At 42.5% G+C, this 15,295-nt stretch overlaps 1 protein-coding gene across 4 annotated transcripts in view; it reads right to left on the bottom strand.

Moving 5' to 3' along the window:
- The window catches only part of LOC118375215 (protein NDRG3-like), a 66,064-nt gene that overhangs the window by 29,847 nt on the left and 20,922 nt on the right, over nt 1-15,295 (bottom strand). For all 4 annotated transcript variants that reach the window (XM_035761731.2, XM_035761728.2, XM_052482743.1 and 1 more), the window contains exons 2-3: nt 14,725-14,812; nt 10,622-10,654 (exon numbers count right to left, since the gene is read on the bottom strand). In XM_035761731.2, coding sequence (XP_035617624.1) covers nt 10,622-10,654; nt 14,725-14,781 — 90 coding nt within the window. In that variant the 5' untranslated portion in view covers nt 14,782-14,812. The remainder of the gene's footprint in view (nt 1-10,621; nt 10,655-14,724; nt 14,813-15,295) is intronic.

Below are 15,295 nucleotides of genomic sequence, written 5' to 3' on the forward strand. Positions count from 1 at the left end.
GGACAGACAGCTGATTGTCCTCACAGCGGCAGACCACATGTAACAACACCTGCACAGGATCGGTACATCCGAACATCACACCTGCGGGACAGGTACAGGATGGCAACAACAACTGCCCAAGTTACACCAGGAATGCACAATCCCTCCATCAGTGCTCAGACTATCTGCAATAGGCTGAGAGAGGCTGGACTGAGGGCTTGTAGGCCTGTTGTAAGGCAGGTCCTCACCAGACATCACCGGCAACAACGTCGCCTATGGGCACAAACCCACCGTCGCTGGACCAGACAAGACTGGCAAAAAGTGCTCCTCACTGACGAGTCGCGGTTTTGTGATGGTCGGATTCATGTCTATCGTCAAAGGAATGAGCGTTTCACCTAGGCCTGTACTCTGGAGCGGGATCGATTTGGAGGTGGAGAGTCCGTCATCGGACTGAGCTTGTTGTCATTGCAGGCAATCTCAACTTTGTCCGTTACAGGGAAGACATCCTCCTCCCTCATGTGGTACCCTTCCTGCAGCTCCTCCCGACATGACAATGCCACCAGCCATACTGCTCGTTCTGTGCGTGATTTCCTGCAAGACAGGAATGTCAGTGTTCTGCCATGGCCAGCGAAGAGCCCGGACCTCAATCCCATTGAGCATGTCTGGGACCTGTTGGATCGGAGGGTAACATGGAATGGTATGTTTTTTTTATTACATTTAAATAAAAAAATCTTTACAGGAAAATGCCATGGGCACTATCTGATGTGTGGAGACATTTCACTGCAGCTAATGTAGAAGGAAAAGCTGGGTACGTTTGCAAATACTGTGCCAAAACATTTGTTGAAGAATGCAACAAAGATGCAGAATCATCTGGCCAAGTGCATACAATTCCCTCAGCACTCACAACAAGCAACATCTGACAAAAGTCCTCCTAATTCTATTCGAGGTGAAAATGATGAATCAGACACCTTATCGGTAGCAACAGCTCATGGTCCTTCTGGAATCAGTTTTTTTGACTCAATGGAAGAACGTAGTCAGAGAAATGCTGATGAATGTCTTGCTTGAGCTTTATATGCAACTGGTTTACCTCTGATGTTCACAGGCAACGTGTTTTGGAAGATATTTCTGAACGTTCTTCACTCAGCACCCTCCAACCTAGACATGCTTTATCTAATATTTTGCTGGATGCAGAGTTCAACAGAGTTCAAGTGAAGGTCAAGCAAGTCATAGAGAATGCTGACTGTATTGCAATCATCTCTGATGGGTGGTCGAATGTTTGTGGGCAAGGAATAATTAACTAGATCTCCACTCCTCAACCAGTATTTCTACAAGAGCACAGACACAAGGGACAACAGACATACTGGTCTCTACATTGCAGATGAGCTGAAGGCAGTCATCAATGACCTTGGACCATAGAAAGTATTTGCACTGGTGACAGACAATGCTGCGAACATGAAGGATGCTTGGTCTAAAGTGGAGAAGTCCTACCCTCACATCATGCATTGAATCTATTCCTCAAGGCACTGAAAACAATAGAAACACTCTACAAGAGAGCCAATGAAATGGTTAGGTATGTGAAGGGTCATCAAGTTGCAGCAGCAATCTACCTCAATTAGCAAAGTGAGAAGAATAAGCTGCCCGCAACACCCATTGACGTTGTGATGTCATCATGTTAGACAGTCTCCTGGAGGGGAAGGAGTCTCTCCAAGAAATGGGGCGGCAGGGTAGCCTAGTGGTTAGAGCGTTGGACTAGTAACCGAAAGGTTGCAAGTTCGAATCCTCGAGCTGACAAGGTACAAATCTGTCGTTCTGCCCCTGAACAGGCAGTTAACTCACTAGGCCGTTATTGAAAATAAGAATTTGTTCTTAACTGACTTGCCTAGTAAAATAAAAAGGTACATTTTTATTTATTTTTTTAAATGGCCACAGTCTGCCGATATGGACAGCCCCATCAAGAGCATCCTCCTGGATGATGTATTTTGGGAGAGAGTGGTAAGCAGCCTGAAACTCCTGAAACCTAAAGCAGTAGCCATTGTACAGATTGAGGGAGACAATGCCATCCTGTCTGATGTTCAGACTCTGCTTGCAGATATAAGATAAGAAATCCATACTGCCCTGCCCACTTCACTGTTGCTCCAAGCAGAGGAAACTACAGTTCTGAAATAACAACAAGGCCTGTGGTGTCATCACTACCATGTCTCGCCACCTTGACCTGGATGAGGGCAATGTTCTTGAGTCTGGCGAATTATACTTCCAAGCAAGGGCTTTAGGATGGAGATGCAATATGGCAGTCGTGCCAACATATCTCTTCAGCCACCTGATGGAAGGGACTTTGTGGCTCTTCCCCCGTTGCCTCCATCATCCTCCGAATCCCACCGACATCAGCCGCCTCAGAGTGTAACTGGTCCTTGTTTGGGAACACGCATAACAAAGCACGCAACAGGCTGACCAATACAAGGGTTGAAAAATTGGTGGCCACCCGGGCAAATTTGAGGCTTTTTGAGCCTGACAACGAGCCATCCTCAACAAGGTTGGAAAGTGACAGTGAAGATGAGGCCTCGGTCTGATGTTTAAGATGTGAACATTGAGGAGCTCCAGGGAGAGAGGAAGACAACCAAAGCGTTAGTTTCTTGACTTTCATTTTACAGATGTATGTTGAAAACGTTTTTGGGAGATGGAACATTGGGGATCATTCAATATTCCCTTTTGTTGTTGAGTGAAATCATCCCATGTGGAGAGTCAACTCATTTAATTTAAGTTCAATTCGTAACTAAATAGTTTTATTTATTTATTTATTTTGGAAGAATACAATCATTTGCAATTATGTCTACTTACGATACGGTTTATGTTTCTGTCTCCATATTACATGGTAAATATATCCAATGCAAAAAACATCTACATTTAAATGGTATTAATATTAATTTGCATGCATTGCTATTAATTCCCATATATTCCCCAAAATGTGCAACCCTAGATGTCACCCCTAGGGCTGTGGCCGTGATTAAATTTTGTCAGACGGTGATTGTCAAGCAAATAACTGTAGGTAATTGACTGTTCGTTACCAAACACATTTAGCATCTCCTGGCTTCCACACATAGTCTACATGCCATTTAAAAAGATTCTAATAAATATATGTAATATAGCCTAAACTTTCACAATAAATCCATTATTTATTTTAGATCTAAAGAAGCATGATATGAAGAAAATGTGGTCTATTTCAAAATAAAAATAATTGCATACTCGAGTTGTCCTTACGTTAGGTCCTGATGTGGCTATGCCAAATAGCTGCAGGCTTCATTTAGCAGACAAGATTTGCTTATAATTCCATGGGATTTTTTACATTTTATAGTATGAAGAATACAATTGAAGAAACCTGAATAAAATATTAATATTTGCCCTTCTCCTTGAGTGTGCTGCACAATCCGAAGCGCCTCTCACTCGCAAGCCTCTCTGTCACGTTATCTGGTCTTTCTCACAGGCTACAAGTGAAGACAGACACATTGGGGATGCAAACGCAAGTGTCCTTATCCAATTTTTAGGTGCATATTTAAGATATTGGAAGAACTGTCCACCTGTACTTTGTCAGCCAACAAGATGAGTAGGCCTAACGAACAGCAAAAGCACTTGCCTATGCCAATCTACTATCCCCCATAGTGCAAAAGTCGGCTATTCTATTCTGTGCAATAAATAAATATTCCAAACATAGGCTGAGACAGTTGTGGGATGCGATAGATCCCAGATTAATACAACCACTATCAAAAAACAGTTAAGCAATGTGGCTAATGCAACAGATCAGAACGTTTAGTTTAAAATGTTGATAAACGATTAGGCTATTTCTTCACATTATAAGCGCAATAATGCGCACATGGTAGTAGGCTAAAAGTACGAATGTTCTATTAGCAGGAAAACGCAATCAAAAGTGACCACAAATGCAATTATGCATGTAATTATTTTCTTATAAAAAGGTACATTTTTAAATGGTGAAAATGTTCTTCTCCAAACTTGAAACTCAAGCACTGCTAAAAATATATATAAAATTATCAAATGAACCTACCGTTAACACGGGCACCCCCAGATATCATCCTAACCAACTTGCCCTCTAAATACACCTTTGCTATTTGCAACCAAGACTTCAGCGATCACTGCCTCATTGCCTGCATCCGTAATGGGTCAGCGGTCAAGGGACCTACATTCATCACTGTCAAACACTCCCTGAAACACTTCAGTGAGCAGGCCTTTCTTATCGACCTGGCCCGGGTATCCTGGAAGGATAGTGATCTCATCCCGTCAGTAGAGGATGCCTGTTTTCAAAACATTTTTTTTAAAATGTCTTCCTCACCATCTTAAATAAGCATGCTCCATTCAAGAAATGTAGAACCAGGAACAGATATAGCCCTTGGTTCTCTCCAGACCTGAATGCCCTTAACCAACACAAAAACATTCTATGGCATTCTGCATTAGCATCGAACAGCCCCCGTGATATGCAACTTTTCAGGGAAGTTAGAAACCAATATACCCAACACAGGCAGTTAGAAAAGCCAAGGCTAGCTTTTTCAAGCAGAAATGTGCTTCCTGCAACAAACTCAAAATAGTTCTGGGACACTAAAATCCACAGAGAATAAGAACACCTCCTCTCAGCTGCCCACTGCACTGAGGATAGGAAACTCTGTCACCACCGATAAATCCACTACAATTGAACATTTCAATAAGCATTTTTCTACGGCTGGCCATGCTTTCCACCTGGCTACCTCTACCACGGTCAACTGCACTGTACTACCCACTGCAACTCGCCCAAGCCTTCCCCCCCCTTCCCAAATCCAGTCAGCTGATGTTCTGAAAGAGCTGCAAAATCTGGACCCCTACAAATAGCCCGGGCTAGACAATCTGGACCCTTTCTTTCTAAAATGATCTGCCGAAATTGTTGCAACCCCTATTAGTAGCCTGTTCAAACTTTCTTTCGTGTCGTCTGAGATTCCCAAAGATTGGAAAGCAGCTGCGGTCATCCCCCTCTTCAAAGGAGGGGACACTCGACCCAAACTGCTACAGACCTATATCTATCCTACCCTGCCTTTCTAAGGTCTTCGAAAGCCAAGTCAACAAACAGATTACCGTCCATTTCGAATCCCACCGCACCTTCTCCGCTATGCAATCTGGTTTCAGAGCTGGTCATGGGTGCACCTCAGTCACGATCAAGGTCCTAAACGATATCTTAACGCCATTGATAAGAAACAATACTGTGCAGCTGTATTCATTGACCTGGCCAAGGCTTTCGACTCTGTCAATCATCACATCCTCATCGGCAGACTCTATAGCCTTGGTTTCTCAAATGATTGCCTCGCCTGGTTCACCAACTACTTCTCTGATAGAGTTCAGTGTGTCAAATCGGAGGGCCTGTTGTCCGGGCCTCTGGCAGTCTCTATGGGGGTGCCACAGGGTTAAATTCTTGGGCCGACTCTTCTCTGTATACCTCAATGATGTCGCTCTTGCTGCTGTTGAGTCTCTGATCCACCTCTACGCAGATAACACCATTCTGTATACTTCTGGCCCTTCTTTGGACACTGTGTTAACAAACCTCCAGGCGAGCTTCAATGCCATACAACCCTTTCCGTGGCCTCCAACTGCTCTTAAATACAAGTAAAACTAAATGCATGCTCTTCAACCGATCGCTGCCTGCACCTGCCCACCCGTCCAGCATCACTACTCTGGACGGTTCAGATTTAGAATATGTGGACAACTACCTAGGTGTCTGGTTAGAATGTAAACTCTCCTTCCAGACTCACATCAAACATCTAGAATCGGCTTCCTATTTCGCAATAAAGCATCCTTCACTCATGCTGCCAAACATACCCTCGTAAAACTGACCATCCTAACGATCATAGACTTCGGCGATGTCATTTACAAAATAGCCTCCAATACCCTGCTCAATAAATTGGATGCAGTCCATCACAGTGCCATCTGTTTTGTCACCAAAGCCCCATATACTACCCACCACTACGACTTGTACGCTCTCGTTGGCTGGCCCTCGCTTCTTTCTTGTCGCCAAACCCACCGGCTCCATGTCATCTACAAGACCCTGCTAGGTAAAGTCCCCCCTTATCACAGCTCGCTGGTCACCATAGCAGCATCCACCTGTAGCACACGCTCCAGCAGGTATATCTCTCTGGTCACCCCCAAATCCAATTCTTCATTTGGCCACCAGTTCTCTGCTGCCAATGACTGGAACGTACTACAAAAATCTCTGAAACTGGAAACACGCATCTCCCTCACTAGCTTTAAGCACCAGCTGTCAGAGCAGCTCACAGATTACTGCACCTGTACATAGCTATAACTTATCCCAAACAACTACCTCTTCCCCTACTGTATTTATTTAGCTCCTTTGCACCCCATTATTTTTATTTCTACTTTGCACATTCTTCCACTGCAAATCTACCATTCCAGTGTTTTACTTGCTAGATTATATTACCTCGCCACCATGGCCTTTTTTTTTGCCTTTACCTCCCATATCTCACCTCATATATATACTTATTTTTCTACTGTTTTATTGACTGTATTTTTGTTTTACCCCATGTGTAACTCTGTGTTGTTGTATGTGTTGAACTGCTTTCCTTTATCTTGGCCAGGTCGCAATTGTAAATGAGAACTTGTTCTCAACTTGCCTACCTGGTTAAATAAAGGTAAAATAAAATAAACATTTGCCAGTTAGGCTCTACACCCCTTGTAAAGCGATTTAATGTGCTAAATTCTAACACGTTATTTGGCCACTTATCGCACAAAAAAAGGCATTCTTTATTATACTGGTCATCATTCACAAGTGGTAGGCTAATATGGTCACCCATCAGACTATTCTTGATTTAATATTGTCTTTACCTACAGTACCAGTCAAGTTGACACACCTAGTCATTGCAGGTTCTTTATTTTTACCATGGTCTACATTGTAGAATAATAGTGAAGACAACAAAACTATTAAATAACACATATGGAATCATGTAGTAACCAAAAAAAAGTGTTAAACAAATCAAAATATGAGATTCTTCAAAGTAGCCCCCCTTTGCCTTGATGACAGCTTTGCACTCTTGGCTTTCTCTCAACCAGCTTCATGAGGTAGGGAATGCATTTCAATTAACAGGTGTGACTTGTTAAATAGTTAATTTGTGGGTTTTTTATAGGTCTTAATGCATTTGAGCCAATCAGTTGTGTTGTGACAAGGTAGGGGTGGTATACAGAAGATAGCCCTGTTTGGTAAAAGACAAAGTCCATATTATGGCGAGAACAACTCAAATAAGCAAAGAGAAATGTCAGTCCATCGTTACTTTAAGACATGAAGGTCAGTCAATCCGGAAAAACTCAAGAACTTAGACAATTTCTTCAAGTGCTGTCGCAAAAACCATTAAGCGCTAAGATGAAACTGGCTCTCATGAGGACCGCCACAGGAAAGGAGGAGTTAACTGCACCTCAGATTTCAGGCCAAATAAATGCTTCACAGAGTTCAAGGAACAGACAAACCTCAACATCAACTGTTCAGAGGAGATTGTGTGAGTAAGGCCTTCATGGTCGAATTGCTGCAAAGAAACCACTACTAAAAGGACATTAATAATAAGAAGAGACTTGCTTGGGCCAAGAATCACCAGCAATGGACATTAGACCTGTGGAAATCTGTCCTCCGGTCTGCAGTCCAAAGTTTAGATTTCTGGTTCCAACTGCTGTGTCTTTGTGAGACGCAAAGTAGGTGAACGGATGATCTCCGCATTTGTGGTTCCCACCGTGAAGCATGGAGGTGGTGGTGTGATGGTGCTTTGCTGGTGACACTGTCAGTGATTTATTTAGAATTCAAGGCACACTTAACCAGTATGTCTACCACAGCATTCTGCAGCTATACGCCATCCCATCTGGTATGCGCTTAGTGGGACTATCATTTGTTTTTACAACAGGACAATGACCCAACTCACCTCCAGGCTGTGTAAGGGATATTTGACCAAGAAGGAGAGTGATGGAGTGCTGCATCAGATGTCCTGGCCTCCACAATCACCCGACCTCAACCGAATTGAGATGGTTTGGGATGACTTGGAAAAGCAATCAACAAGTGCTCAGCATGTGTGGGAACTTCTTCAAGACGGTTGGAAAAGCATTCCAGGTGAAGCTGGTTGAGAGAATGCCAAGAGTTTGCAAAGCTGTCATCAAGGCAAAAGGTGGCTACTTTGAAGAATCTCAGATATATTTTGATTTGTTTAACACTTTTTGGGTTACTACATTATTCCATATGTGTTATTTCATAGTTTTGTTGTCTTCACTATTATTCTACAATTTAGAAAATTGAAAAAAACTTATGAATAACCCTGCAATGACTAGGTGTCCAAACGTTTGACTGGTACTCTATACTAAATAATATATGTATGACATTTGTTTTGATTTAGAATGGACCATTATCATGCACCTGTATGGAAACAGGGGCAGCTGGGGAAAAAAAAAAAACATGTAATCTATGCAATTAAATAGCGAATGGAGGACACATTCCACATGGTTCATTTTCATGCCAGCCAGGTAGGATTTACTTCTGTTGTAAAATATAAGCATTGTGCTTAATATTGGGAAAGTTGAAAAATAAATATAGTAGGTCTAGCCTGTAGAAAGTTGATGGGAACCTCGTCTTTCTATTAGCGGCCATCAGTTGGTTTTCTCACGCAATTGTATAGCCTATAGAAATGTAGAGCAACATGAGCTCATGGGCTGTTTGATGGGATTTTCGAACACATTTGCATTGATGTCAGAGTGATTAGAGGGACAAAAAAGTGCTGAGCACCAGGAAGTTAGCAAGTTTGGTAGGCTACTAATGACCAGCATCAGAGCTTGGAGAAACCTAATTACTGTCAAATCAAATCAAATTTTATTGGTCACATACACATGGTTAGCAGATGTTATTGCGAGTGTAGCAAAATGCTTATGCTTCTATATCCGACAGTGCAGCAGTATCTAACAATTCCACAACAAGACCAAATACACACAATCTAATAAAGGAATGGGATGAGAAGTATAAAATATATGGGCGAGCAGTGACAGAGCGGCTAAGATGCAATAGATAGTAAAGAATAGATAGTGAAGGATACAGTATACAGTGCATACATACGAGATGAGTAATGCAAGATATGTAAACATTCTTAAAGTGGCATTATTAAAAAGTGACTAGTGTTCCATTTATTAAAGCGGCCAATGATATCAAGTCTGTATGTAGGCAGCAGCCTCTCTGTGCAGGTGGTGGCTGTTGAAATATCTGATGGCCTTGAGATAGAAGCTGTTTTTCAATCTCTCTGTCCCAGCTTTGAAGCATCTGTACTGACCTCACCTTCTGGATGGAAGCGGGGTGAACAGGTAGTGACTTGGCTAGTTATTGTCCTTGATGATCTTTTTTGCCTTCCTGTGACGTCGGGTGTTTATAGGTGTCCTGGAGGGCAGGTAGTTTGCCCCCAGTGACGCATTGTGCAGACCGCACCACCCTCTGGAGAGCCCTGCGGTGCAGTTGCCGTATTGTGACTAAACGGTCATGTGGAATTTGACTGCCTTCATGACTCGTGACTGCCAGTGTGGCGGTAATACGGTCACTGCAACAGCCCTCGTCACCCCTCATCCATAGGGCATGCGTTGCCATGACGTCCTTGCTCTCTGCTGGCGAGACAAGGAGTAGGTAACAGAGAATGCTCTATTGAGCACACTCAAGATTCAACGTAACTCCCTACCTGCTGCTATATTTAGCTCCAGCCCTTGATGGGATTGGCAACTTGCAAGGCTGTTTATTTTCTGTTCCATTAATGCCTGGGTCTATCCGTCTCGGAAATCGTGAAGACAAGGTAGACTTCGAAATAAATGGTGCTTCAGAAGCCAGCTGAGGCGCAGGATGTTAATTTAGGAAGCCGAATAGCACTGAAGGACTGGGAGAGGAGAGTCATTAACAGAATGAGATCCAGCAAGGCTTCTCTCAAGGCCCCTGTAGGTGGCTAGGTTGGCTGTATTACACTGCAAAGCCTCTGGGTTGTTAGGATTCAGTGAATACATCCACTGTCTAATAACAGCAATCTACAGCACACCAACCCAGCAGACACAAGTGGCTGAGCTAACAACATACAGCGCCCCTGTCAAATCTGCCACAAGTATTGCTTGGCCAATCAATCACCAATCAGAGAAGTGTCTTACAAGGTCGCATGAGAGGAGAGAGTGTGTGCGTGGAAATAAGTCAACCATGTATCATAAGGAGAAGGAAACAAAGCTAACTATCAGCCAGATAGATGCACATTACAATAGCTGTGTTTACACAGGCAGCGCAATTCTGATATTTTCAATTGTGAAAAAAGATCAGAATTAGGCTGCCTTTGAAAACACAGCCATTATCACTTACCATGATGGTGTTGGTCAGATTGCCACCCAGAAACCACAAAACAACAACTTTGCTTTCTCCAAAGACTCAAGAGTAATTAGCACAGCATCAAAGCTGCAACAATCTCACAGACTGACCAGCCTAACGTAGACAACACACTCCTGGCCAATAGGCCCTAGATCCAGAGAGAGCAGTCTGATTTGGCCTGGACCCAAATGTGCTCAGCCATTCCATGATATGTTAGGCACATTTCATACATCTAAGAGATGTTTGACTCACCTGACAGTCAAAGTCCTGGAAGTTCCGCCCATTCTGCAGAGAGAAGAAAATTTGTTGATGAGTTTAAGTCATAAACGAGTGCCAGATCTCTTAACCTTCTAATCTAGAGAGTGAGAAAAAGAGAGCCGAGTAAGCACATGAGGGTAAAAAGCTCCTCTTCTCTCCTCATTCGTTATCCCTCAGTACTCCATTCTGCTCCAAGGCCTTCTGAAGAGCCTGTAGAGCCACAGCCTTCACTAGGAGGCTGAGGGGACCACGAGCCGTCTCAGATCACTGTGTGGAGTAGATTACCTCTAGTGGCTGATGCCAGGTCCTGCCTCTCTCGCTGTGTGTGTGTGTGTTTCACCCTGTGTTGTTTGTGTCATTACTGTCCTCATACTGAGCCCTCCACCCACCCTCATCATTAACAGTGATGTACTGCTGGAGAGGAGAGTGGAGACACTGAGCAGATGTCGCAGAGCTAATACAGGATCATTACTGCAGACCCTTACACAGTCAGAACAAACATGCTCTCACTCACGGTCACATTCCCCACTACAGTTAGTCAGGCCATATCTAACAAGGCAGGGTCAAGGGGTTTAAGCTTGCAGAGTGGTTCAAGTGCCTCAGCCACCCACCATAGTGTAGTAAGCAAAGTGAGATGCTGTTTTAAAACTTATGGTTGATTCACTGTGAGATCAAATATAGCCCACTATGCAAGCCCTCTTTCTGACAATGTCAATCTTTTATCAGCTCCAAGTACCTGCTAACTACCAATACAGTCTCATCTAATCTACCATTACTTCTAGTGCGGCAGGTAGCCTAGCGGTTAAGAGCGTTGGGCCATTAACCAAAAAGTTTGCTGGTTCGAATCCCCGAGCCGACGAAAACTCGGTCGATGTGCCCTTGAGCAAATGTAAATCCAATATCATTACACTTTGGCTCAGCCTCTCATATCATCTCCTCCAGCCTGGTTTCCAAAGGTTACCAGCGCAGCAGCAGTATGGGCTATGTCAGCAGACTGATAACATGTAGATGTGGAGATTGACAGAGCAGTGCATGGACCCTCTGTTTAGATGTAGTTCTTGCAATGGCTAAATGATCAAGCGAGGCTAGTGAACCTATGTGGGTGTAAAGGAGTGTGAAAGTGATAGTTAACACTAGAACCACCAAAGGCCACTCTGCTCCTTCCCTTACTTTACCTAAATATTTGTATTTTACATTGCTTAAGTTGTCAGAATTGTTTAAAATCACAAGCAGAAAAGTATTGAGGTTATTTACCAGTTCCCCCCCACACACCTATTACTACCTTGAGGGGTCAAGACAAATGCCGCGTAAGGCGTTGGTACCCAGGCGTTAATGTGTCCTGTCATGACTGTCCTGTGAGGAGCCAATGGGTCAGATCAGCTTGACAATGGTTGACCGTAACCAAACCTCTCTCACCCACAGAAGATGGGAGGGAGCGAGCTGGTGGGGGTTGACAGCTCACAGCCTGTCATAAATGAAAGAAGACTATTTTCCACTCCAGTATTAATCAAAGGAATGTCTTTGTTAACAGATTTTCTTTCCACCGAAACGCTTAACAGTTTCTAAAGCGAATACTGGAACAATATTTCTAACATAAGAACGTGGGGAATGGTCAGAGATGATCTACAGAAAACAAATATCATATTGGTTTATATTTTGTGATGTCATTATAAAGGAAATACTGTACCTTGGAAAGTATGTTCCCTTTCCATCCTTATTAACGTTGTATATGAAATATAAAACATTAAATTATTTTTGAGGAATGTGATTTTAGGAGCAATAAGAGCATTTGTCTTCTATAAACTGTGCACAGTAAGTAGCCATGCCCCGAGTGAGGTCAGAGAGCATGTCAGACTGATGGAACAGCCAGAGTGCAAAAAAAGTTTGGAACATAAATTAATATTAGACCAGAAAAATGTGAGGCGGTAGCCTACATTTTTTAAATGGTTGTAACTTTGATCCTCAACATGAGGGGAAGAAAATCAACTCACCTCCCAGACTAGACCAGAACATCGCCAGGCTGCAGCTACAATTGTAAAGTGGTTCAAAATCTGACTTTCGACACAAGGTGGAGAAAACTCCTCTCTCAGACAATCACTGGTACGGCTGATTAGCTGTCTTAAGTCAAATATGTAGAAAAGCGACTAAGTGGGGCCATCCTACTACTCTTCAAATTATCCTGCTGTACAACTCTTCTCAAATCACCTTATTACGCTACTCTCATCCCCCAGTGGGAACCATTGACACGGCTGGCTAGCCAAGCTCTTGCCAGGAGCATCTTCCAGAGTGAACAACAGTAGAAGAGACTGGTCCGGACCCTTCGGACAATCAAAGCCTTACAAGCATGCCGCTGAAAAGGCCATCAACCTTCCTAAGGAGGGCTGGTTCCGACAGAGATAAAGGCCGAACGGTATTCACACATAAATACATTCATGATTTCTTACTCCAAACAAGTAGCGGTTCATGTGCAAAGTATATGATTACTGTGAGAATAGTTCTAAAATGTATCAACAATAAGTGTCAATTGTGTCAGTCCACCAAGGACCTTGTTCTCATGTATTAAGTGTATGTTATCCTGTGTAATTATTTAGCTAGTTAGTAAATAAATAATTAAACCAATTTGTGTAGTACTGAGTCATGAGTAAGGCTGGGGTTTTTGCAGATCCAAGAATGTTACAAAGTTTACGTTGACTGTTTTATGGATGTGATAGGTAGACCTTTAGAGTTTAATTCGGGAGATGGTAACTCCTTAAACAACCGCTCGTGGTGCCCCAAATCCCTAATGAGTTAATTGTTAGATGATTAATTTAAAAGATTGAATGTCAGTAAAGTCACGACACCACACTGAATGAATGACGTCAATGGATGAATGGGTGACAGAAACCAGATTGAAAATAATAATTGTGCACGACTTCACGATTGAATTAACTGAATGATGAGGATGAAGAGGGTGATTGAATTTAGAACAATAGTGTAAGAATTGTGGCAGCAGCGCAAACTGCTCTTCCTCTTCCCTTAATAAAGAGTTGGGGGCAAATCAGCTTTGAAATTAGCATATTTTGCATATTTTGCATTATGGTTTGCCTATTATCACAAACAAGGTACTAGGGGTAGTGAATTGAGGTTAGCTTCAGCTGTAAGTTAGCAAGAAAAGTTACCAGTAGCTTATCTTCTTGCATTGTAAAGTGTTCTAGCCAGTTAGTTACTGTTCACAAAACAATGTCCTAACGGTTTCAGTTCTACATTACGTGTCGCAAGTGTGTCAACTTCTGTGCAGCATGAGTGATGCAGCCCACGCAGACCAGAGTGCTCACCCTATAAGGGAGAAATGGGCAGCACAGAAGTACCAAGTAACAAAAATTCTAGTACCAAACCGTTCAAAAGTTTCAGAATACCATGCAACACTATTGTTTATGCATACAATTGTTTATGCACTAGGCTATTTATCAAATGTTGGTGTTAAGGCCTACCTAAACGACATAATTTGACCTGCTCCCGTTGCTTATAACCTCTTTCGTTTCTACTTCGTTTCGCTGTAACAAGACTATTACTTACTGTAACTCAAGTACTAATCGAATCTACAAATTAAATTAAATGTATTAAACTGTTTTTAATGTAAGAGAAACGAAAAAATGCGAGGCCTACATGTTGCAGTAGCCTATTTCTTTGTGGAATAAAACATACTTACATTCATTTTATGTCCTTCAAAAAATTAAATATATATCATTATTCAATATAAACAAAATATTCTTAAGACATGACTACATTCAATCAATTATTTTTTTCGATGGTATTTATTTAGGTTGATCACAGTAGATGAATCTGATGCGTATGCTAATGAAGACAGCTGACAACTTTCTCTAGCGGGTACTTACATACTGAAAGGGGTATATGGGTTTTAGTGTTAAGGAAAGTGTGTGTGCGCGCGCATCTCTCTCACTTGGTAGAGCATGGCACTTGCCATGCCAGGGTTATGGGTTCGATTCACATGGGGGACCGGTATGAAAATGTATGCACTCACTAAGTAAGTCGCTCTGGATAAGAGCATCTGCTAAATGATTAAAATGTACATTTGTGTGATCTTTCTGTCCACTCACCTTATTTGTGAGCAGGGGCTTGATCTCAGTCAGCTGCACATCCTGGAGCTCATCCATCGTAACTTAGGTCTGACAGCTGTCAATCACACTTGGGGAAGACAGAGAGGAGTGTCAGTCTTCTTCACATGAAGCAGTTGTAAGCTACTACTACCACCACTAACTTATTTCTCTGACTTCAACTCGATAAATGATATCCACTATCCTTCCATCATCAAAAGAAGTCTGAAGAGGAGGACAGCAAACTCCAACAAAGGAGAAACCAGCGGCTCTGTTGCTATGGACACAGTGTGGCACACAGCCAACATTTGATAATGGAGCCCTTTAAAAACATTGTTCACTGACAATATAGGAAAAGGGATGACATATGGAACGACTCCAGTGATGTCATTTCAGCAAGCCAAGACACCCACAATCTCAGATTTAAATAGTTTATGTAGTTAGAAACAGGTAAGATTGGCATCTTCATTTTCCACCATAATTTGCAAATAAATTCATTAAAAATCCTACAATGTGATTTTCTGGATTTTTTTTCTCATTTTGTCTGTCATAGTTGAAGTGTACCTTTGATGGA

The sequence above is a fragment of the Oncorhynchus keta genome, chromosome 28, assembly GCF_023373465.1.
Source record: "Oncorhynchus keta strain PuntledgeMale-10-30-2019 chromosome 28, Oket_V2, whole genome shotgun sequence".
In the NCBI taxonomy this organism is placed as follows: Eukaryota; Metazoa; Chordata; class Actinopteri; order Salmoniformes; family Salmonidae; genus Oncorhynchus; species Oncorhynchus keta.